We start from the raw sequence: 26,080 nt of genomic DNA, 5'->3' as shown, positions 1-26,080 counted from the left end.
GTATTTTTGACCCCAAAAAATTCAAAAAATTGATTTTTTTAGGAAAACTAAAAAAATCATTTTTTTTTCGAATTTCGAAAAATCGGTATACATGTGATAGTCCCTGCGCTCTTCTATATACATACCAAATTTCAGATCGATATCTCGTTTTTTGGCCAAGTTATAGCGAAAAAACTGTTCAAAAATGATGACGTCAAATTTTTGAACTCAATTTTTAGCGATTCTAGACCACGTACGGCAAAACAAAGACCACCATTGAACTCCCCGTGACGAGCTGCATCGATTCGATACCCATTTTATGCAAAAATATTAACTTTGAAATTTGACCTAATTTAACCTGACCTTGACCTGACCTTGACCTGAACTTGACCAAAACGTGACCTAAGCTGTCCCCAAAGGCTGCCTGACCCACATAATCGCATTTGTCATGTAAAATGGACCATAAAACATGTATCACACGACACTTTCATATTGTGACCCCCCAGTGACCTGACCTCTGTGACCTGACCTGGTATCAGTGACCTCAACTAGCAAAATATGTGTTTGAAGAACATTTCCCCATCGATGATTTTCAATGAAATGCATTTTACTCGATTTTACAACGCATTTCTTGAAATGCCTGTAAACGGTGAAAATTGGACCTTTGACCTGACCTGTGACGTCATCGGTTTGACCTAGGTCAATAAAATTGGGTCACAAGGTAGTTCCCTGATAGGGCTATCCAACACCGTTTGCCGCTTGTCGCTAGGTTGCGTGGTTCTCGAGATCTTAGGGGGGGGGGCAAAATGCCCCCCCCCCCCCAACAGGGCGCGTTGCTCGGCAGAGCCCAACGGGGCGCGGGTTAACAATCTCTGTGAATATCGATAATCACGATCGATATGCCGTTTCATAGAATACCATATTTTGCACAGTGCCTTTGACCTAGCTCTGACCTTAGACTAGCTAGCACGGCCACTGTTTCCAGTGGAGAATGATAATCAGACATTGAAGCTGCTCTGAGGAGTTATTCACGCCTAGATGCATATCGAGACAGCTCCCCGCTCCAGCTGCCTCGAACTGCAGACCGAGGAGCGGTGAAGCGGCCGAAATGAGGTCTGCATTGACTCTAACATGAGTCTGGTAATGCAGGTCGTCGAGTCAAAGGGGATGTCATGACCAAAATTGTGCGGCTTCTGAGATGCCTTGCTTGGATGTAAGTAAAACGTATATGGTGCAGACAGTTTTGCATTGGCATATCTCTGGCCGAAACTGTTCTTGGAACATGGATGCAGCTCAGTTCTTTGTGCGTTTCTTGGTGCAGAGCTTGATAGATGTTTTGCATCTGAACAAATGTTTTGTGGAATCTGGGTCGCGGTATAATGTATTCTGACATTGATTCTCAAATAACGGACCTTGGAGAGCCAGGGCAGTGACTACATGCTGCGCTAATGCATGGCGAGCTTTAGCGAGAAATCATATACGCTCCGGTCTCTTCCTGCAATTTCTTGGCCGCCTTGGATCTCGGCCTCCTTGGATTGATTCGAAATGCATCTCTTATACACATATCAACAATTTTTCGGAGCCGGGTAGGTGAGGACGCATGGCTGCTGTTGCTCATCATGTCCAAGACAAGACGTGTAACGTTCGACGCTTTTAGCAGCGGATATAAGTTTTGCAGCCCGATTGAAGTCTTTGTCTGCGCCAATTTATACCTTATTGCTTTCTAAGCTAAGGTGAATTAGTACATTTTTATAACTGCGTTGCCGTTGATTGCATAGCGATGTTTTAGTTCGACATTTTTCTTTAACAAATGGAAAGCGGAAAACAGCGTAAGAATTCGTTGGTTTACCCATTCAAAGTTTACTTCAGACAATCCAAACACTCATTGATAATTAGCAGCATTACCGTACCAAACGCTGCAAAGACGCCACCCTCAGCACTTCCTCCTCCAGCTGCACGACCCAGTGCTGTATGTGGAGCAGCACCGACCGAGTCCCACCGTCACTGCCCTGCCGTCCGCTCTTTAAACCGTCATCACGCGGCACTCTAACGCCGCCAATCTGCGTGATTGCCGCCGCCGAGCCATTTTCCTCGAGAGGAGAGGCGGGACGGTCTCATTATCTCGCCCAAAGTGGTGGAGTGTCCCCGCACCTGGTCCTCTCACCGCCGGCTGCTGACCTGCTGGTGTGGGAGCTCTGTGTGACTGTTGACCTGCTGGTGTGGGAGCTCTGTATGACTGCTGACCTGCTGGCCTGCTGAGTGGGCTGAGTGCTGAGTGACTGCTGACCTGCTGACGCGGGAGCTCTGAGTGACTGCTGACCTGCTGACCGCTGAGTGGGCTGAGCGCTGAGTGACTGCTGACCTGCTGACACGGGAGCTCTGTGTGACTGCTACCTCCGGATGACATGATGTAATGACCTCAAATCGATCTAGCATGCGGTTTACATGGCCTTCAGTGCCTGCGTCACGCCGGAAAACAGATTCGATGCCATTGAGGACTCGAAATATCACATGGCGTGGAATCTCGAGCATACCCTAACCACACGGACGTTTTTTTTTAAATAAATTTAGTCCAAACCTTTTGATGGGAAGGATTCACAAGGACAGAGCCACCGCTAAGCGAAGCTTGTTGCGATGACCCTGCCCTCTACCCTCCGATCGCGCAATTCCGATACTATGGCAGAATTTAGAGTCCAAAGTTTAACGTGCGCACAAAGCCGCGCACGGCCGGTCCCCTCGCTGACTTCACCTGGCTACGGCCTGCCACCAACCGCAGCCATACCTGTCAGGAGGCCCATAAATGTCGAGCGCCCGTCGCGCTTCGAACCCGGACTGTCATAACCGGGAACGCGTGCTCTCACCACGCGGAGTCCAACGCTCTAACCAACTGAGCTACGGGACCGGCTATGGGACGTTATGGTATAACGTGTTTTTTTTTTCGGGACGCTTGATATTGCGACGTTCTCTAACGTCCCACTCGCCGACGTGATGTAGCTGATGTGACGTGACGAACGTCAGCGCGGTGTCGTTACGCGGAGGGCGGGCGTGACCTGTCGTGACGCGGCGGTGCGTCACTCGTGCGTGTAGGTGGCCGCCCGGTACCACGGGACGTTATCCGTCTCGAACCGCAGTGGCCCGGCTTCTCTGCCCCACCGCTCCTCCGCCCAGCACAACCCGAGGTTGGGTCCACGTATAGACTCCGCGCACGCCTCGTGTTAAATTCTACAGGATTTTTGTGCAGCAGTGAGGTGAGGTGAGGTGAGGTGAGGTGAGCAGTAGGAGCGTCCAAATGGCACACTGGTAATGACTAATGATGTCCGATAGCTCGACTCAGGAGAAATCATGCCCTATGCGGAGTGTTGTTCTTGGAAAACTGAGATTCAAGTGATCACATTTGGTGTAATTCATGTTGTCAAGTCGAATTGCGATGACGAGCGAAATCTCCTTTTTAGTCTTCAACTGCTGATATTGAAATTGATCCACAGGCTTCAAGGTTCGGTTACCTTAGATTAGACAAGAGCGGCTGTTTTAAATCTTCAACACGGTCTTATCCTAATGGACTGTGAAGTGCGTGTACGGATGACGCGACACGCATATGATGATCACGTGACGTGAGCACTCTGCATAATCCCTACATGCGTGCGTCCTTGTCCGATCACGTGACTGCCCGTATGCTAAGGACGCAACGTCATCAGATCTAGGATAGGAATAAAAGGTATATTTTATCAGCTGACCGCTGCACAAACCTGCCTAGTCACCAGAGCTGCCCGATCAATCGTGGACGATGGTCGATCTCCATGGCTCCGGGGCCGTTAGATAGCCGATAGACTAACCGATGACTACTTCCGTACCCAGCGAACGGAGAGCCTCCTTTTGAGCCTGGTGACTGGACATAATGTGAGAATATAGGGACGTGTGTGGGTCAATAGATTCAGCCCGGATGGGCGCGAAAATTGATCGGTTTCGAGGGCTCCGTGCGCATGGCAGAGGCGGGTTATCGGTGCAGATATTTGCATGTTTATGCGCGTATCTTGTTTTGTTGTTGGGTCTTCAATCATGGTTAGGTACACCATTCAGCTGTTGAAAATCACTTCAGGCATGTCGGAAGCCTCTTAGCTAATTCATTGGGCGCATGGATATATACATATAGGCACCACATTCATTGTTAACGCTTTTAGGATATCATTTTCCTGATTAATGCATGAGAAGTTGACGATATACCATCTAGTCGGGGACAACATTTTAAACATTACAGATATCTGCCGTAAAACGACAAAATTCGTTCACTGTCTGTGACTGGTTTTAACCCGCGCCCTGGTGGGGTCTGTTTATAACACGACCTGGTGGGGGGGGGGGGGGCTATTTTTTGCCCCCCCCCCTCGTATCTCCGAAACTACTTGACAGATCCGCAAAATTCAAACGGCGTTCAAAAGGCCTATCAAATTTGTTGAGGGAAACCCAATTTCATTGACCTCGGGGTCACCGATGACGTCACAGGTCAGGTCAAAGATGACATGTTTCACCGTTCACGGGTCATCTAGGGAATGCGCTATAACACCGAAGAAAACGCATTTTGTCGAGAATCAGCAATAGGGCGTCAGTTGCCTAGTACATATGTTGCTATAAGAGGTCACTGACAATACCAGGTCAGGTCACAGGTCAGGTCACCAAGGGTCACAGGTCAGGTCACATGAACCTAACTTTAGGTACTAAGGTTGTGCGATACATGTTTTATGGCCAATTTTTCATTTCCAACTCAATGGTGTTGGTTATAAGACTATCAGGTACGGCTTAGGTCACTTTCTGGTGAAGGTCAGGTCAAGAAAGGTCAAATTTTAAAGTTGATAGTTTTGCATAAAATAAGTATTGATTCGATGCAGCTCGTCACGGGGAGTCTAATGGTGGTCTTTGTTTTGCGCTACGGGGTCTAGAATTGCTAAAAATTGAGTTTGAAAATTTGACGTCATCAATTTTGAACATTTTTTTCGCTATAACTTCGCCAAAAAAGAGGTATCAATCTCAAATTTGGTATGTGGATTAGGGTGGCACTTAAAAATCAATTTTTGATTTTTAATGCGTGCGGGTGGTTTTCCGGTTCCATTCCCGTAAGAAATAAGGGAGGCAAATTTTTATGGGAAAATATTGATGTTTAGAGGTCGCGAATCAAGGTCAAAATTGAGATTTTGGTAGCAGATTTCAATATCATTAAAATCTTTTCTGACTTTCCTATTAACTACGCTGTAATCGGATGATAATAAGGCATTTCTTAGTCATTTTCATATTGTTTATTGATATTTCATGCAGCTTCGGTCACGCCAGAACGCTGGTCTATGTACGTACTCCACTACTCCAGTTCCTTCTCTTTAGTAGATTATTGGCGCCCCATTGGAGGGAGGGGTATCATGGGCAACGGGCACCCAGATCACTTTGTGTGTAGCCTGGTTAGCAATTGCAGTCGATCTTCGGGTGTCAGGTTAGCGTTTTCTGTGATCTTTTTAACGACATGGAGGAAGAACTGGCGCTAATCTTTGTCTTTCATGAGTGCCAGTCCTACATCAGCGCCATACCGCGCCTGGTGAAGTCATTCACCACCCGCAGCTCCCGGACTACACGAGCTGCGGTTTGGTAGCTGCTGTCCTCCCAGTGGCCTAGGTCATTGATGATGAGCCCCGCGTCCAGGTCGTGGATCCTTGAGAGCTTTTTGAACGATTGTGTGAGGAAGCTCGCCAACGTCTCGGTCGCGAGAGCGGCGTTCATAGTGTCCACTAAGGACTTATGGGGCGGGTCCTCGTCCTCCCTCTCCTACAAGTCTATTGCCCGCACCATGTCTTGATTGAGCCCGAGAGTCGGGGTCTAAAAGCTCCAGAGTCACCAGCCGATCACTCAAGTACTACAGGTGACGGCCGAAGACCGGGACTGTCGCCTTCGACAGCTCCTTGTCGGGGTAGGTGCAGAACGAGTTCACGAAGGTCAGGTCCAGAGCCGGCGCAGTGGCAGTAGAGTAGAGTTGCAAAATTTCCCTACCGCACTACCGGCATGCCGGTAATTTTTCACTACCGCAGGTTTATTCGTGGTATCTGGCATGTCTTGCCGGTAGCATGCCGGTATTTTTGATTTATTGCAAAAAAAATTATCAGCAAATGATTCAAACTTTGGACAGTAAGAGGCTCTCAAATTGTAGTAATAGCAATATCAGCCACTGCAAGATACATTTTGTGGTAGAAGTTCCATTGCTAAGTGTAGTGATAACACAACACATGGACCTCAGCATTTCACAGGCTTGGTTATAATTAGAATTGTCAAGAATCTACTGTGGTCTATAAAAGGAAGAATACTCATTCATGTTGCAAAAGCACGATAAACTATTAAGTCTAATGGTAGGTAATACGTATAGCTCACAATAAAATAAATAAAAGTTCATGACAACATTCCCTAGGGGAAAAAGGCAGAATCAAAACACCAAAAACCACAATGTTTGGAAACTGGCCTTGAGTCCTGAGATCATGAGATGTGGTCTGAGAAACTCTTCAAAGAATTTGACACTGAAAATCCAGCTGAAAAGGCAGGTGTTAGGTTGCCCTGAGCCTGACTTTGGTCCCATAATTAAATGAAAATGGATTTGAACTGGCATTTTGTCTTATCTTTACAAGAAAACACATCATGCAGGCAAAATTGACAAAGTGGCGCAAATAATTAGACAACCAAGGATTTACTTTTAAGATTCTCTCTCCCCTAATGAATGGATGTAATCTGATGACGTAATATTTATTCATATACCCTTTTGGTTGAGTAACTGAAGAGAAATGAATTTTCTTGTAGTGAATTACACTCACAATGCTGAATTCATTATAATTTAATATTGTGTAGGATAATTTTTATCAATATAATCATTCACGAGGCAGTGGCTTGCAGTCAACTTTTTTGCAGCGTTTTAATCAGCTGGTAAAAAGCCTCTGTTATGGCGCATCTGTTTCGAAATCCTCTTGTGTTTGTTCCCGCTTGAGGTTGGAGAGGATGGAAGATATCGTTTTTGACTGTACATATTATTTGGTGACTATTCTCAGGACCAGTGAGTTATTAACACATTTTTTTACATGATTCATATATTATTCACGAACCAGCAAGCCATAGTGGATAGGAAAAAGTAGATGTTGATCTCGCTTCCTCAGTTAGGAAGATGGCCGAATCTGTACTTGTTTACCTATGTTTTGACCATCTAGATTTTAAACATTTGGCTGGTGCCTGCAACATGTTAGGAGAATGTGGAAAAGTAGAACACCTGTGAAATGTAAATGTGATTACTGCTCACTGTCCAGTCTTCAAAAACACATTTCAGTAATTCAAGTCCTTTTTGTCCTCACCTTTTTGATGAATGTGCAAGTTTTTTTTTGTAGGCAATACTTCTTTGATTACAGGTGAATTTAACAGTTATAGACTGTAATTGAGTTTCAAAATTGTGGGTATTTGTGGGGCCAACTCAGCCAAAATCAGCCTGCTGGTATTTGTGGTTGGACAATAAATGGCTTCTGGGTGGGACGGGTACTGAAACTGCCAAAATGTGGCATCTCTTGCAGGGATAAGCTAGAATCAAGAATGCAGTTTTTTTAGTATGCCGGTAATTTGGCGGTTTTTTTGCTTGGGGCGTGGTAGCATGCCGGTATCCCAGAAAATTTTTGTGGGGCGGGGCGGTGCCGGTAGCAGCCTTTGGGGGAAACTTTGCAACTCTACAGTAGAGTCCTAAACCAGGCGGCGGCAAACTTGCAGGCAACGGACAGCGCACAGCGTCTGATGACCTGGGCCTCGGCCGCCGTCAGCCGGAGCCGCTCCCTGAAGAGGCTCATCCACAGTAGAGATGTCAATCGGATACCGACTTTTTGGTATACCGATACCAAACCGATACCAACTTGGTATTTGGTATTTCAATCCTAATGTGTTTGGTATTTTGTTGGTATCATTAACCCCCACTAATGTATAAAAGGCTAAAAAATCGGTAAAAAGTGGGTATTTCCCTCATGTTCCCAAGTTGGTTTGGTTTCGGTATTTCTCCACGGTTTCGGTTGGTATTTGGTTTGGTATCGGTATTCAGATTTTCCGTAACTGACATCACTAATCCACAGTGCGGATGGTCTTTGCCATTCATCTAACTCAGTGGAGTACTCTGAGGCGGAGAAACGAATGCCGTGCTTGGAACTCCATCGAGAGCAATTACGCAGAGCTCCAGAAGTTTTCGGTAGTCTTCCCGGAGCTAGACATAGATGGAAGCGATGGAAGCTGACCAGCAGCTCGTCCTCCGGAACGTCGTCGACGGCGAACGCCACCGGTGTGATCCTGTCAATGAAGTATGAACTCCCACCCGCCTTTGAACCTCTTAAACAGCCGGATGTAGAGGCCGCTCGATTTCACACACCGATCCGTGCTTCTATCCTCAGGATACTGAAATCCTTCTCCTCCACGCCGCAACCCCCTTCCGGGCTGGACAGGCAACTTTATCTCATGCGGGCTGCTCCCTTGGAGCGGCACCGCTGCTCCCGAGGGAGCGCACCCCGTAGCCGGGTGCAGTGAGTGCCTTGGGGCTGGGTGGCCTGTCCTCTGGACGGGCTCAGCCCCGGCGACTCACTAGGATGCCTGCCCAGACCAATGTCTCCCCCTAATTCCTATCATCCTTCCGGCTCTGCAATGGTCTTGACGACCGAAAGGGCCTAACCCAACAAAACAAAGAGGCCGCTCGAGATTCTAGGGCGGGTGGAGAAGGCCTTCTCTAGGACCAGCTCTTACACGTGGTGCCGGCAGGCCAGCTGGAGGACGGGCCGATCCAGCTTCTGCTCGATAAGGGCTAAAGTACCGCTCACCAGCATGCTGTTCGCCGTCGTGGCGTCCGGAAGCAAAAGGCCGCAGTTCCGCTTCTCCAGTTCTTAGTCCCCCAGCGCTGTAAGCATGGCCTCCTGTGCTTGGATGGAGGGGAGGTTGGGAACGGCGAGGAGCTTGGCCACCCCAATTCCTTCCCCTCCCCATCACCAGGAGCTAGAATCGGTCGACGCTCCTTCTCTTGCGGCTCAGGATTCGCGGTTCAGCCGGAGTCGTATCCTAAGTTCCGTGCCGCAGTTGATAACAGGTTCACGTGTTCTTCACACATTACGGTTGGGCAGTTTGGCCCGGTCGAGGCCAGTTCACTGTTGGGGACGTCCGCTCGCCCGCATGCGCTTGGGAGTGTGAGTCAACGTTTCTCTCTCATGGTAGCCATCGTCAAAGACGTTCCCTCCGTGTGCGCGCCGCAACGGCCGGGTAAGTCTGTTGCTGGCACTGGCACTAGAGTCGGAAGGAGCGCCCACGGAAGAACATCCCGAAAGCACAATGAACCAGTGCAGCTCAATGCACACTCTCGCCTCTGCTTTCGCCCGCCGGCGATAGGCTGACTCCAACTTCTTCACATTCTCTTTGACAGAAAAGGAGCATGTCTCAAGAACCGATAGAACCGTGGGGCTCGTCCTCCCTTTGGAACAGGAGAGACCGGTCACTCCTCACACTAATCAGAGGATATGGCCTCCACTGTGAGAAGGCACCGGTCGCAGGCCAAAACAGGCCTGACATGGGTAAAACAGCCCAGATCAGACCTGTCTTGGCCTGACCTGGACTGGCTACGATCGGCCGGAAGTGATGGGATAAACAATTGTTATACAAATAAATTCAAAATACGTCTGAAATGACGCTTAATGACCACATATGTCATTCCAAATAGGTTTAAAGTAGTTTCCAAAAAGTTGATTTTTTGCCCGAAAATGTCAACTTTGACCTCAATTCGCGACCCCTAAATATAAATATTTTTCAAAATCATTTTGCACACATTATTTTTTACGGGAATGGAACCAGGAAACTACCCGCACGCCTAAAAATCGGATAACATAAAATTCACCCTATTGCTAAGTGCCACCCTAATGTGGATAGAAGGCGGTGAGGACTATCATATATGTTCCGGTTTTTGCGAAATTCCAAAAACGTTTTGGATTTTTCGGCTATTATATTCAAAAAATCTATTTTTTATTTTTGGGGGTCACAATCAAAAAATTTCAAAAATCCGAGACAGCAGTTTTGTAGCCTTGTCAATTCTACAGCTTTTATGTCCTAATCGTTTTTCTGTATTTGCAAAGATATAGGCCTGACAGCTCTTTCCGCGAAACCCTTTTTTGGGTCGAAAACGGCAGAACATGACGTCACTCTGACGTCATTTCCAGCCAACCTATGGCCAAGCCTTTGGAAAATTTTTTAGTCACAATGTGTAAAATTGATGTCCGAGAGGGTACTGAAAGTTTGGTGACGATCGGCGCAGCGGTTCTGGAGATATATCGAAAAGTCTGGAGGGGGGGGGCAAAAAATAGCACCCCCCCCCACCAGGGCGCGGGTTAACCAGCTTCCGGATTCTGTTTGGATATTTTATACGATTATACAGCCCCAGCGTTCGCTAAGCTGGTAAATTTCCGCTGGTAAACTTCCATCTGTTGGAGACGAGATGTTCGGCCAGAAGCCGGAATTACGCCTCACTGGATCTGAACAGACCGAGCCCAGCCTCTCTGTGAGAATCACGTTACTGTGATAACTGAAATTTTTCGTGTGGAGGGGACGTACAGTTTCCGATTTAGCTACGATAGTCTGTACGATTCAAGTCTTGTGCAGAGCTTTTGTGAGCTGCTGTGTAAGTGAATAAAAACTCCAAGTAACTAAGCGTATTTTGTTGCTATCTCTCGACTGTCTCTGCTTCGTACTTTGACGGCATCGCATTAAATCGATGTTAAAAAACTGAATCTGTTCTTGCCAGCCTTTAAATCGATGTTGATATCCTCAATGGTCATTTTTAGGCCCCTCCCTTGCCAGAGTGATGGAATACCGCAGTAAGCAAATTGATCTTTTGTTTTATTTTCTACTCGAGAAAATAATATGTGCTTCAAATATTTATTTACACATGATACCATGATATCATCAGTGGCTATTCATTTCAAACCTCATATCCCTCAGCTTCATGAGTAATTGGTCTTCCTAGTCGGAAATGATCTCCGACTTGCTGAACGGCATTAATGTGTGAGCGATTTCGCGTGCTCTTACCACGCTGGTCTATTTCGGTCATCTTCCTACCATCTGAGACGGGAACACGGACAGAAATAATTGGTGCTTAATTGATGATCGTTCAAATAACACGGTACACAAGCCACTTAAAGTAGCCAGCACACTTGTTTGTGCTTGTCGCTGGATGTCGTTTCTAGCCTCTCCAAGTCGTTGAACTGATCGGTTCTCAAAAGGATATTGATGATGCAGGGTTTTTACACCTACGTCGTCGTATGCCTGCTTCCTATGTATCGCCTGATCACTCAAACTCACCGACAGAAGAGGCATGTTTGCGCTTCGCTTAAGCACGCCGGTCTGCCACTGGGATATGTATTTACTTTTATCTGACATTGAAGTAGCTACAAGCAGACTGGTTATTGGTTCACCTTTTTTGGATTGATTCAATCATTGATTCATTTGATTTTTTCGATTCAATCACCGTTTGATTCATCAAAAAAATGGTGAATCGATTCCTTTTGATTCACAAAAAAAGGAATGATTCACGTTTGATTCAGACAAAAAGTTGCTGAACGATTCTTTTTTGATTCAATCAAAAAATATTTGTATTTGTTGTATTTATGTGTATTATTTATTTGTATTCTTGTGTTCTTTTTGTTGTCATGCGGTTATCATCACATGGCAGTAGTGTAAACATTTGTTGATAATGACTTATGCACTTCAGTCTTCAACTTTTTTCAAGTTCATGAATCATTAATTTTTTGATTCAATCAACCCTGATTTCCAATGCGTTTGATTCATCATGGCTTGTGAATCAAATAATCCTCACGGTGAATCAAATCTTTTTGATTCAACACATTTTGTTTGATTCAATCCAATCGATTCAATCACGGGTGAATTAAACACCAGTCTGGCTACAAGGCTCTTGTTTCGCCGTCAAATGTAGGATTCTTGCCATTAGCAAGTGATTTAGACGATAGCAATTAGGATATTTTGTTATTTCCAACTACTATTATCTCTAGCTAATCTGTTCTTAAAGCATCGATGGGGACATAATTTAGGATCAGCTGTACAGTGTGCAGGGGAAGCAACTTGATTCAAATAATTCAAGAATCGGACGAGAGGCTGCTCGATCACAAGCAACTACCGCCAGCGACCGCATTCACTCACAAGTCACTAGCACCAGTGACTGCGTCTACTCACACAACACTACAATTAGCGACTGCATCTCGTCACACGTCACTAACACCAGTGACTGCATGTTTTCACACACCGCCAGCGACTGCATATCATCACACGTCACTAGCCCGCTCACAGCCGGAGACCGCATTACCGCATAGGACACAAACACCAGATCGCAATCACTCTAGGGGCTCAGTGATCAGATGACAGGGTTCTTCACGGCGGTGGCGGGGGCGTCACGCCCCCACTCCGGGCCAGGTGAACCGCGAGGTGTTGTTTTCACCAGTCCGTGACAAACTGCCGTGAAATGCTCAGGAGGTGGCGGAAAGTCACGCTTTGATGTGATAAATCTCGCACCGCTTGACGCATATGAAGTGTGCGCCCCGCTCCAGTGCAGGTGTCAAACTTGCGTCATGCGTTTGCATTGTTTCTCAGTTCTCATGACCTGCTATCGTTGCTTGGGGTGTGATGTATGTGACGGCTTTCGTCACGGTGACGGGCGAGGAACATTTGTAGGTGCTGGGAATGGGTACAGGTACTTTATCTGGTGTGCTCTGCTGAGATGAGGAAATACTGCGATTGTCGGTGCGCCAGCTCATATTCTCCCGTTCGGGCTACGTTCAGTAAAGGCCATAAAGAACAGACACATGAAACAAGGGAGCACAAAACAATGCCACCGCTTGCCCAGGAATGCAACAACGAAGTAGTTACATAACCATAGCCATGCGTTCAGTACCCAGCTGCTTTTTTACCTTCAACGCTCGCCCCGGGCACTCATGACTATTGTTGCATCTGTGTTTCACATGGCACTGCTGAAGGCAATATTTCGGATCCCTCGTAGTCGTGAAACACCTTTTTACGGGATACACACTCACATCTTTCGAAATCACTAGCAATGTGTCCTTTGTTGTGATATGCCTGCATTTTGTTTTCTTTCTGAATTGCCCATAATATCACAATGGTCCACTGCATGGCTTGCTACTTCTGTGTTTAATTAGTCACCCGAAACGGCTGAAACCTCGTCATTCCTCACATTCGCGAGGCATGCAAGGAAAGAGCACTGCACAGTGCACAACTTGCGCTTTCATTACCGATCCTTACTTGCAGTTTCTGCGCGGGAGCGCCTCCATCAGCGTCGTATACCATCGTGCCACCGTCAGGTCACGTTTTGCGCCGAAAGTGTCACGCTGTGCACCCTGAAGTGCACCCCCGTCGGTCCGCCGGCGCCAGGGTGGGCCACCCAATTACTGCGGTCGGCACTCGCGCGTCCGATTCCGCGGGCGATGTCACACGCTCCGAGACCTTCTGCAACGCTGTGGTCTGTGGTAACTGCAAGGTCAGGGTTACACACCGGCGAGTGCAGAAATTGCATACCAGCACCGACCACACTGGCGTAAGTGTACACTCGGCCAAACACCCACGAAAGACCAAATACAAGCCTCCCCAGTCCCCCCCCCCCCCCACACACACATAAACAGATTATCGCAGTACATATCCAAAGTCGGATGTATATTATCGTTTGAAATTAGGCATGATGACAAATACGAATGATATCATTCAGGTATCAACCATTGTCGATTTTAAACGTGTCGGCAACATTTCAAATGTATAAGTTTTGATAATTTGCAATTACTTGGCTCTTTAACACCAACACTAGTCACTAGTCAGTCAGTCTGCTCCTCCGTCAATCCGTAGTACGTCTCTACACTGCACCCATCCAGTTCCCTCAAGTCCGTCCAGCGATTATTTGTTGGTTTCCCTTTGAAACTTGGCCAGGTCAGCCGTACCTGCTGCTTCCCCTGACCACCGAACTGTAGCTGCCACTCATCGCGGGGTGAGGTCCCGGGAAGGGATGATGGCTTCTCATATTGAACTGCCAACCACATGGCGAGAGACGTTTCTGACACAATGACATAGCTCAAGGCTTACTTACTGGATGCAGCCCCATGGTCTGGGCTCACTGGATCGAAGGCGTGTCCGGTATGTGACTTCCGCTGCTTTGCTGTATTTCCTCATGCTTTGCTACTCTTGACTGAGTTTTGCAAAGCTATTTTAGTTAGAGGATATGAGTGTACCGTACTTTCCTATATTTGAAATACCGGACATTTCAGTTTGTTGAGAACGTGTTGCCGACTCATTTCTTGGGCGGGCGTGGTATATTTTGAAGGACATGTCAGCTTGCGTGCATTTTCGAAAACGCACAGCTGTGATTAGTTGGTAATGAGCAGTGGATGAACATTTTCACCAAGGCAGTGATTCTGTCATCTGGCTCATTACTCATTACTTGACTATCAGATGTTTTGCTGAGCGAGACATTCAGATGTCAAGTACAGCTCATGTGGTCGCTAGTGCGGCATTACCTGGCTCGAAACAATAGACAATTGCCTGCCCAAGCACGCTGTCAGGCACTCCTTGTTTGGCATTCCTGTACAACTCCAGGCCTTTCAGCAGTGGGCAACAATTCACACTCGAAAAACACGGCCTAAACACGAATAATCGCCATTTTTACCGTGCATGGCCTTCAGAATCGGTAGCTATCCGGCACATTGTGATAAAACATTCACAAAAGCATTGTTTTGAAGAATGAATTATGCCACGGCACGGCGCTCCCGCTCGTTATAAAAGCAGGCTCCTCGATGGGACCTTTTATTTTCGTAGCCGACAGCGATAATTTAAATATCGTGAATGCCGGCTGATTTGTTTGTCAAAGCCACATTCCTCACAAAGTGAAACCGAGCGAGTGTGTGGCCGAGGTCAACCAGCAAACGGTCCGTCTACGGCAAGCATGAATAATGAATATGCGTATAAGATTAGCAGAGTCGTTCCCTCTTTCACACTGCATAGCCATACACAATGTTGGCAAGCCACGGGTGTTTCACCAAGGAAATGAATCTAGAAAAAATATGTGAGATCGGTCGTGGTTATTAACACCATTAAAAGCTAACAAGAATGAAGACGGCAAATTATAAGACGTTTCGATAAGTCTGTTCATAGACCTCATAGACCATATCCAGAGGTCTATGGTCTCTTATAACCGCTAACTCCCCATTGTGCTTCTTCACACCCCCTAACGACTCTGCCACTATTCTACTGATGAGTCGTCAAAGTCACACAAAGAGCACCTCTCCATCTTCCCTCGGAAGCCACCACCACACACCGTAGCGCCTCCACGGCTCCGAAAGGGGACCGCCCGCCGCTAGTAGCACGCCTCATCACCACGGGGGACGCCGCGCTGGGGACAAAAGGCGCTCGTGATGTCGCCCCATTATGGTGACGTAATCGAGGTCACGTGACCGAGTGGCGCGTGCGACACGCCGTTTAGTCCGGGCCGTCGTTTAGGCGGCCGTCCGGGCTGGCCTGGCGCCGCCGCGCTCTGGCGAGGGGCTTTGTTCACGATATAAGCCGGTCGTTGCCGTATAGAGACGTATCTGGTTAATCTATAGCGCTATATTTGGCGCGTGTTTGAGGGTTTTGTTCTAGCAGAGCAGAGTGTAATGTGGAATGTAATGTGAATCTGACTCAAGGCTGTCTTTTCAGGGGCTCGGCGCGTCAAGATGCAGACACAAGAGGAGGTGATTGGCCGGATTGCCGAGGTAAGTGCTGAGACGCAGCGCTAACAACGCACATATTTTATCATTGCAGAAATACAGACTAACATCAGAAAATATAATTACATAAAATATCATTACAGACATTACAGAAATACAAATACAAGGGCTTAAAGTTAAGCGAAGGTAGAGCAAGTTTGGCGAAGGTAACTAGAGCAAGCTATGCTCAAAAGCTAATGCATTATTAATGTAAATTCATGCACTTATACACATGCATGCAGTGCAAGGCCGCCATTTAATATTTTGCATATGCGCATTGCAGTGCATCTCATTTCACGGTTGAGTAGACATTGCATTGGTCACATGATCGCCTCATGTATGAAGGTGCAGGCTTGAAGTGAACATGTTCTATCACGTAGTTAGTGGTCGATTGGTCATGAGTAACTGCACAGCTGGGTTGTTTGTGGCCCCGAGGTGTGGTTACTTACTACTCTTGTACTTACTATCGTCTATAATGTCTGATTTTATTTTGTTGTTAACTTCGTTCAAATCAAAGATTGCAAAGCTGCTCGACTGTCCAGCTGCAGTTGGAATATATTTCGCTCCTTTTTTATTCTACTTATATGAACCTTGTAAGGACTCTTGCTCTATTTGATTTTAGTTACTCTTCTCTTGCTCTGACTATAGTTGCAAGGTATAGTTACATAGTCGCATGTGTATTTCCCCTGGTCTGCATTTGGAGCCAAACAGATCCATCACATCATCCTCCAAACGTAATTAGTCCCAACACTCGCCATCCCCGCCGATTTTCTCTTTCGCTGCCCATGCCCCCCGACCTTGCCGATGCCTCCGTGTCGGCCCATGACGGCAGGGTCGTCCCGGGCACGACAAGCACCTCGTGAGGGCGTGGTGAGCAGACAGGTCTGCCGTGCAGGGCTGCCGTCAGTTCCGGCACGGAGGAATGACAAGGTCAATCGGCAGGTGCCTGGTGGTGCCGCCCCCGCCCCCGCCCCCGCCACTGCCCGGGCCTGCTGCCGTTCGTGGACAGATTTGCGCCAGGCCTTGGTCTCAATGAGAAGTTAGCTTCGTGATGGGGGACGGAGGAAAGCAAGACGACCTTACTTTGATGAGTGTCAACAAATTGTTTGGTTTCAGCCAGGAAGGCTTGATGATTAGTTTCAGGAAAAACGATGTGAGATGTAAGAGGTCTAAGGGCTTGCAGCTGTCGCAAGCGCTTATATCCTATCGTATCTGGCATGTGATATTGATGTTTTCCTGGAGTCAGCAGGCAAGTGACAAAACTTTCAGAGAAATGATACACAAAGCCTTGCTTTCTGAGCTCACATCATTTACCCAATAACTGCAAGTCCCTGTGTCCTACTGTGTCTGCATTCTCTCCAACATGAGTTAGGGATAGATACTATTAATCACCCTCCGATGTGGAGTAATCCGTGACCACTGAACTCACGTCACCCCTGCCCTTGCCAAGGTGACCCTGTGCTCACGTTTGACCCCTGCCGGCGCGTGACTGGCGGGTAGCTCGTGCTGGCATCGGTGCTCGACACGGGCTGGAGGAGCCTGTTCATTTCCGTCGCTGACGCGTCTGTCACGCTCGGTTTGACCCCAGTGATGTCATCAGAGGTGCTGTGATGTCATCGGGGCTATCAACTGACCAATATGGTAGTGCGTGGGATGTAGGATGTGCAGTATTGGTCACACAAAGACTCGAGGAGTTTGACGGTGGAGTGGGCTGGTGGGGAATGGGGAGGGGGGATGAGAAGTGTGACGCATGAGATGAGATGGTCACAACGTAACGATTATAATTGTGACTCACAATTATAATCGTTACGTTAGCTGATGGCTTTGATGATATACATCACACTACCTTAAGATGTATATCCTTATCCACACCTTTTGCCTTTACCTGTGTTCAATCACCTGTCAATTCCGAGTTTATTCAAGATACCGTTTTGTACCTACCAGCGTTAACCAGCGACGGCGGTATAAACGTGGCGTAGAACCGATGATTGTGCACATCCTCTCAAGGGCTCACGTATCTGCTCGTCCTAAGCATATCCGGTTTGAAGATGACGCTATTTTAATGGTATCATGAATGGAATCTTCTGCATACATGGGTCCTTCAGCTATTTCCAAGAGAATTGAGATAAGGTGAGCCCTAATACAATCGGCTTCCTGCGAGAGCGGCTGGTGTTTTAATGCTTCAGTTCATCTAATTCCACATCGGGATGGATTTTAGGCTCACAGTGCCGCACCCGAGCAGAAAAAAACTCAGTCGAAGGCTTATCGCATTACGTAGGGAGGAAGGTTGAATATATTTTACAAAATGTCCTCCTGGCCAGGGTCAAACGAATACATGAGTGCATAACATTCTAGCCAGTAGTAAGCATATTTTACAATCAGAAGTATATTTGGAGTGTTTCTTTTAGCCATGTAACATTAGGAGTAACAAATATAGCTTTTTGAGAAATAGCAAATATTAGAACCGCCTTTCTCGCTCGGTATGAGAAAACGTGTTCACCAGCAGCCTTTTTCCAAACATTTTCAGCCAGTAAGTCTTCGTTTGCTTCTTTTTTACTGCTCGTAAGGTCGCGTAACACTTTATCTACATATGCTCATGCTGCGCAAAGAGGTAGTGAACAGATTAGCGAATGCGTAAACAAGCAAACTCTCCGTCGTGTTCAAATGAATTCACACTCATTTTCAAACACACACTTCTCTCAAGGTCACTCCTAATGCGTGAACGAAAGTAAAAGCTACCGTACGTGCATGGGCCTCCCTGCGGCGTCGCACACTGGTCGGAAACGCTCCCGCGAGAGGCCAGCGGCCTTTCCGCAAAAGTTTTTGCTTGTTATTCCACAACTAGTGAAGCAAACTTCATAAAACTTTGCATACCTTCTCTGTCATATGTAAGCTATCATTTGGATGTCAAGCACTAAATATATGACGTGAATCTGTTAATTTATGACGTCATAATTGAGTATAATACAGGATCTAGAACCACTTTAAGTCAACAAGGGAAATTGGGAGCTGCTATTCGGGCACCGGGAATGGTTTCATGCACTCCTTGCAAGGTCCAGTGCTTCACTTAAGCATTGTTGACTTTGCGTGACGTCATTTATGACGTCACTAAGGCCATATAAGTTTTTCGTCAATAACTCCTGATCAGATGGAGCTAGAGAGTCGGGAAAGCCACCATTGAACTCAAGAAGACCTGCCGAATCGAATGATATGCGATATGACCTCCTTCAACCATTTTCGTGACCTGAGGGGCTCCGACCTGACCTTGACCCGAGGTTAACACCTTAAGTTGACTTCACCCGAACACCAAGTATAGCATTCGACGCGCCTGAGCTAGACAAACACGATGATGCCAAAATCGCGGCAGTGCGGCCATTTTTGGCAAAGTAATTAACTTAAAACCGAGCCCGTGCCTTGTGGCACTTACCTGACCTAAGAGGTCACTAGCTGACCTAAGACCTTAAAATCGGGTAGTACCTAATTGTTGCGTCTTATAACGGCACACAAGCTCTTTTTCCGCGAGGCTCTAGCTCAATTAGAGGCGAAACGGCGAGGGAGTTGTACCAACCCTCCCCGGTCAATATAGAAAACCAATCGGTCCGGCCAGGGTTAAATACCGGAATTGTGATCTAATGTAAAAAGACGGCCCAAGGTAACCCGACGTCAGTGACAGGTGTCCTATATTTGCAGCGTCTTATATTCACGAAGGTTTCAATTTCCACTTTCTTCAGCCGAGTGATGGTTGTCAATAGCAAGGCTCTCTAAATGCAAGCCGTAATCGCCACGCAATATGTGGAAGGCTTTTGATGTCAATACATACTTAAATGCATACATAAAACGCGCTTTTCACAAAATTCATAAGCTCAAACGCATCTGTTTTTAATGACCAGTCAACTACGCATGGATGCGTGCAGGCCACACAGGTCAGCGTAAGCCGGGCGCGGCGGCCGAGCCGAAACTGGGGCGGGGCGGGCGGTAGTTGGGTAGGAAGAGCGGCTCCTGCAAATTTTGCGCAAATATGCGCAGTTAGCTTTTATGTTGCCCTGGTGTAAATTCAAATCCTGCTTCATCTCACAAAAAATCAGAGTGGAACTAGATGGGACTACCTGTTGTTTCCTTACCTAAACTTTGCAGTTATATTCCAGAATCACTGTAGGAGAACCTTCATAAAAAAGCTACAGTTAATCTTAGTTAGGGAAAAAGTATACCAAAAATTTGCACTGACCAGTCGGCAACTTCATAAGGAACATTTTGATGCATAATATGTGGGATTTCAATTTGGTGTCTATCAGCAATAAGACTTTGAATATCCGGCTCAAGAAACCTCTTGCTCTGCGTCAGTTTCCGAGTTCTGGGATACCCCATCTTCGGGGGCTGATTACAGTTATTTTTGGTCACCCGGATTAGTTTTTTTGGCCGAAGTATAATAATTTGATCAATTTCAAATCGATCTATATAAAAAATAATCCGAAACTCCGGAATCACCCGTGGCCTCTCGTGAGGGCGTTTCCGACCAGTGTGCGTCGGCGCGCTAAGCTGGCCGATAACTCAGACACGCGAGGCGGAACAAGAGCACCTGCCGGGTCTCCATCGCGATAACTGGTCTCGCCAGCAGTTGTGTAATGTGCGTGCGCTCACTGGCCGGGCCAGAACAGAGTGACTGGACTCCTAATTGACTACCCGGAGCGAGAGGAACGCAGCATGGTCACCGGCCGAGAGCTCCCGGGAACCGAGAAAGCTGAGCGAGTGGACAGGGGCGGCACTGAAGGCCGGGACTGGCGGTCGGAAGGAACTGCCGAGACGCGAGATACGCGACGGAGGACAACGTAGATAAAGGCCGGGTACGACTGTACGCGGCTTGGAAAGTGAAAGGACGGTGTGGTTTCAAAATTCCAGATTATGCCCTGTTTACGAGCTGATAACATTAGGAGGAGCATGTCTGTGGTTGTGGTTACCTTCAGAGTTCAGATTCATCGTGCCAGTGACAGGCCTTGTATAAGAATGGTTGAAATTTCGACTGATATATTCAAGCAGATAGGCAAACGGTGTTTACGGTATTTGCCAGACACAATGCTTCGTGTAAAAGAGCACGAACTTATATTCAACAGATATTATTAATGATCCCAGACAGCCGCCAATCTTAACCCGCGCCCTGGTGGGGTCTGTTTATAACGCGACCTGGTGGGGGGGCTATTTTTTGCCCCCCCCCCCTCGTATCTCCGAAACTACTGAACGGATCCGCAAAATTCAAACGGCGTTCGAAAGGCCTGTCAAATTTGTCAAGGGAAACCAAATTTCATTGACCTCGGGGTCACCGATGACGTCACAGGTCAGGTCAAAGATGACATGTTTCACCGTTCACGGGTCTTCTAGGGAATGCGCTATAACACCAAGGAAAACGCATTTTGTCGAGAATCAGCGATAGAGCGTCAGTTGCCTAGTAGATATGTTGCTATTAGAGGTCACTGACAATACCAGGTCAGGTCACAGGTCAGGTCACCAAGGGTCACAGGTCAGGTCACATGAACCCAACTTTACTAAGGTTGTGTGATGCATGTTCTATGGCCAATTTTTCATTTCCAACTCAACGGTGTTGGTTATAAGACTATCAGGTACGGCTTAGGTCACTATCTGGTGAAGGTCAGGTCAAGGTCAGGTCAAGGTCAGGCCAAAAAAAGGTCAAATTTTAAAGTTGATAGTTTTGCATAAAATGGGTATTGATTCGAAGCAGCTCGTCACGGGGAGTCTAATGGTGGTCTTTGTTTTGCGCTACGGGGTCTAGAATTGCTAAAAATTGAGTTTGAAAATTTGACGTCATCAATTTTGAACAGTTTTTTCGCTATAACTTCGCCAAAAAAAGAGGTATCAATCTCAAATTTGGTATGTGGATGGAAGGCGGTAAGTACTATCACATATATTCCGGTTTTTGCAAAATTCAAAAAACTTTTTGGATTTTTCGACTATTATATCCAAAAAAATCTATTTTTTGATTTTTGGGGGTCAAAATCCAAAAATTTTAAAAATCCGAGATAGCAGTTTTGTAGCCCTGGGGCATTCCACGATAGATCGTACCAGGCCCGTCACCCTCATCTCTCAGATTTGAATGAAAATTGGTACAAGGGGTAATCATAGGCTCCAAAAACACCTGCCATAATATCAGACTTCTCAGATGAAAACTTGTTGAGTTACATTGCATAATATTTTCTTAACTTCAGATTGTAAGGGTGAGTTTGATGAGCTATAACTCAAAAACGAGCTAAGCAAGCAACACACGGTCAACAGCTTTGAATTAACGATGAATCAAAGATAAATACAGTATTTTTAAAATTGGAAAGAAAAGCTTTACATATTGAAAAAAGTCGTAGTATTTTTTTAAATTGTCTAATGGCCCTTGGGACCAAAATTTTTGTCATTTTTATTTCTTCAAAATAAACCTCAGGTCCTTTAAAATCGACATGCAAAAAATTAGAAAGGTGTTCTTTCTATAAGTTCCTCATTTAAATGTATACAAAATGGGTTTCCGGGGGGTCGGTACGACCCCAGCTCGCCGTTTCGCCTCTAATGGAGCTAGAACCTTGCGGAAAAAACGAGCATGTGCGCCGTTACAAGATGCATCGAATGATACCAAATTTTAAGGTCTCGGGTTCATTGGTGACCCCTAAGGTCATTTCAAGTGACCCAAAATTACGGGTCCGGTTTTTGATAGATAACTTCGCAACAAATGGTCGCAGAGCCGCGATTTTAGCATCTTTGTGTTTGCCTAGCTCCGGCGCGTCGAATGGTATACTGTTTGTTCTGGTGAAGTCAGCTTAAGTCGCTGACCTCGGGTAAGCACACTGCCGTGTATTTGGCTCCGCGCCCCGACCGGGTGGCCCAGCCGGCAGCCAGCCCCCGGGCATCACGTGACCGCCCCGAGTCCGCGGCAAAGCCAACCAGCGCGGCGCTGGACAAACAGCGCCGCTCATGGGTGGAGCTTTTCCAGGAAAGTTGGTGGGGCAAAAAGTTGTCAAACCTACAATGTCCGATTGTTAAGTTAGATAAAATTCAACAATGAATCAATTCTTTTCATTACAGAGATAATATTTTGCATTACACAGACATTTCAAAGCTCCTCAATGCGAAAAACATAGGTTTGCTAAGCAGTAAAGTCCTGCAAATCGGCTTAAGTTGGTGGGGCAAAACGCTTATTGGTGGGGCAAAATGGCAAGTTGGTGGGGCAGGCGCCCCACCAAGTGAATAGGAAGCTCCACCCTTGGCGCCGCTACAGAGATGGTTAACATTCGGGTCAGGCCACGAAGCTGGGTGAATGAGATCATTTTGCACATCATTCGATTCGCAAGGTCTTCCCGAGTCCATTGGTAGCCTTCCCGTCCCTCTAGCTCAATTTGATCGAGAGTTATTGACGAAAAACTCTTATGAACCTAGTGACGTACGAATGACGTCACGCAAGGTCAACAACGCAAAAGTGAAGCAAAAATGACTTCAATTGAACTTTCAGTAACCAGTGATGTCACTAGGCAGCTTTACCCCACCATTTGTAGGCTCTCTTCCAAAATCACAATTCGAGACCATTACGGTGACGCAAAAAAGTACATTTATAGAAAGAACACCTTCCTAATTTTTTGCATGCTACTTAAAAATGATCCAAAAATGTTTTTAAGCAAATAAAAATTCAAAAAATTTGGTCCCAAAGGCATAAAAATGCAAATGAAAGAAAACTCGAGATGTTATATATAAAAAATAGTAAATATTTCAAAATTTTAAAAATGCATATTATTCTTTGTTTCAATGCAAGTTCAATGCCGTATAGCATTTGGCATTTGGATTATCCGTCTCAGAGTTACAGCCCGCCAAACTTGGGGCTGCAACGCAAGATCCAAAACATGTTATACACTATAACTCAAAAACCACTCGTCTGATAAGCCTGAAATTGTTACAGGAGGATTCAGAGCCCCTGATTACCCCTTAGACCAATTATCGTTAACCCTCGCACGACCAGGCCATTTCTCATAACACGAACGACCAGGGGGGGGGGTTGTTACGACCCCCCTGGCGTTTCGAAACGGAAGGTCGTAGAGCTTAGCGGAAAAAACCAACGGATTGCTCTCAACGAGATCTCGCGATTGGTGGTATATTTTTTGGTCCTAGGTCAACATTTGACCTACTTTTGACCGGTCAAAGGTCAAATTTTCGGAAAAATAGACTTTTTTCAACTTTCCGCGGCGATTGCGGCAAAACGGTGGGAGATATCGACTTGAAACCTTCACTATCGTGTTCCTTGATCAATTCTCTATCGTTTGGTATGTATTTCGTTTCCCTAGCTCTAAAAATGGCGCGTTGGGAGCGCCGGAAGTCGGCAAGGTCACAGTCGGCGGCAGAAATTCGAAAAATCAAAATTTAAATTTTTGAAATCTGATTGTATTTTTGGATTTAGAAGGTCCATTTGCTCCTTATAGAAGCTAATATTGCTGCATATTCCCATTGAGGTGACAAGAATTAGCAAAATAGTGGTTCGGGCGCTTTTCAAAAATAGTACCGGACGCTGTTCCTCTTATGACGTCATAACTCCGTGACCTGACCCGACCCGGTCAATTTTCTTGCACCACACGATAGCCAATGCTTGCCCCAACATGCATGGGAAGTTTCATCATGATCCATCAAACAATGTGGGTATCACCGGCAGAAAACCTAGGGATTCGGCGCACACGTTTGGTAACTGTCGGCCGGAGGCTGTACCTCTTATGACGTCATAACTCCGTGACCTGACATGACCCGATCAATTTTTTTCGGCAAAAGATGCGCAAAGGTTGCCCCAGAGGGTATTGAAAATTTCAGCCCGCAACGACAAGCCGTTTAGCGTGCACTTCGAAAAAAACCTCAGGGGGGGGGGGTTGATACAACCCCCCCCCCCTAGGCGTTCTAGGGTTAAAATCCGAGAGATGAGGGTGTCAAATTGGAAAAAAGTGGTACGATCTATCGTGGAATGCCCCCTGTCAATTCTACAGCTTTTATGTCTTTATCATTTTTCTGTATTTGCAAAGCTATAGGCCTGACAGCTCTTCCCGCGAAACCCTTTTTTGGGTCGAAAACGGCAGAACATGACGTCACTCTGACGTCATTTCCGGCCAACCTATCATAGCCTTTGGAAAAATGTTTGGTCACAATATGTAAAATTGATGTCCGGGAGGGTACTGAAAGTTTGGTGACGATCGGCGCAGCGGTTCTGGAGATATATCGAAAAGTCTGGAGGGGGGGCAAAAAATAGCCCCCCACCAGGTCGCGGGTTAAAATGACGATGATATCCACTTTTCATTCCCAGAAAATTTTCATAACTGTTTCATTTTTTTTTCGATATAAAAACGGTGAACATCGGTTGACCAGCGACCTGCATCTTTTTTTTAACACTTAGCACTCATCTCAATGCTAAGTTTACCTTCTCGTGTGCAAACTATTATTTACCCGTTTCAATAAGAACTGTCCACAAACTATGCCATAACATTTAGAACCATTGAGAGTCTTTCCTTCAAGTCCGCGACCATCAGCTCTGTTACCATGGGCGCCTTTTTCCCGTATGCATGCGTCCCTGGAAGACTGCCAAGCTGATCGTATTCGACCTTGCAAATCACCTAGCACAGGACACGAGTTACAATTTGCATCGACTGCCTTGCATTGCAATGAACGCCGGTTCCGCTGCTCCAGAGCGCGACGCGGACCAATCCTGTCTCCGGGGTAACCAAATTCTGCTCTCAGCTGACAGCTCGCAGCCTCGATATTCACTGATACCGGGATTGTCAGAGCACCTTCCCTCCTAGTCTCAATTCAGTGGCTGTTCTGTGCGGCCGCCTGTCCAGGCTGATCTTCGGGTCGACTAGCAACGACGATCCGAGATGATTGGTTGAAGAGTTAGTCTGAACCGACGCCAGAGATAGTAGGTATTGCATCTCGAGCGAGTTCGTTCAGAGCAAGCGTGAACGTTCCAGGCGCGTCGTGAAGTTCCAAGTGTGTGAAGTCCCGTGAAGTCCTAATCGTGAATCCATACGAGACATTTCTCGCGTAGAGGACGGGAGCGCTCTCACGCGGTGATTGGTCGTGGCGTCCATGCGATGTGGGTGACCCCGTGACCTGTGAACTCTCGCTGACCGCCGGCAGTGAGGCGTGGTGTGCTCTGTGCGCTGTCGTGCCCTCAGGCGAAATGGCTCACGGTGGAGGTCGGGCAATCATCTGTGATTTGCTGTCTGTTCGAGGATTGATCTGAAGAAATGCGAGTTCCACCGGCTGAG

General features: G+C 46.7%; 1 protein-coding gene across 2 annotated transcripts in view; it reads left to right on the top strand.

Annotated features, from left to right (window-relative positions):
- LOC122367575 overlaps nucleotides 1-26,080 on the top strand; it is a 47,720-nt gene that overhangs the window by 3,103 nt on the left and 18,537 nt on the right. For both annotated transcript variants that reach the window (XR_006254077.1, XM_043340808.1), the window contains exon 2: nucleotides 15,751-15,806. Coding sequence is in view for 1 of the 2 variants with exons in the window: in XM_043340808.1 (XP_043196743.1) it covers nucleotides 15,768-15,806 (39 nt within the window). In the remaining variant the exon portion in view is untranslated. The remainder of the gene's footprint in view (nucleotides 1-15,750; nucleotides 15,807-26,080) is intronic.

Source organism: Amphibalanus amphitrite, unplaced genomic scaffold (assembly GCF_019059575.1).
Source record: "Amphibalanus amphitrite isolate SeventyFive unplaced genomic scaffold, NRLGWU_Aamphi_draft 000878F_arrow, whole genome shotgun sequence".
Classification (NCBI taxonomy): Eukaryota; Metazoa; Arthropoda; class Thecostraca; order Balanomorpha; family Balanidae; genus Amphibalanus; species Amphibalanus amphitrite.
The sequence above is the reverse complement of the archived record's forward strand: the minus strand, read 5'-3'. Positions and strand labels throughout refer to the sequence as shown.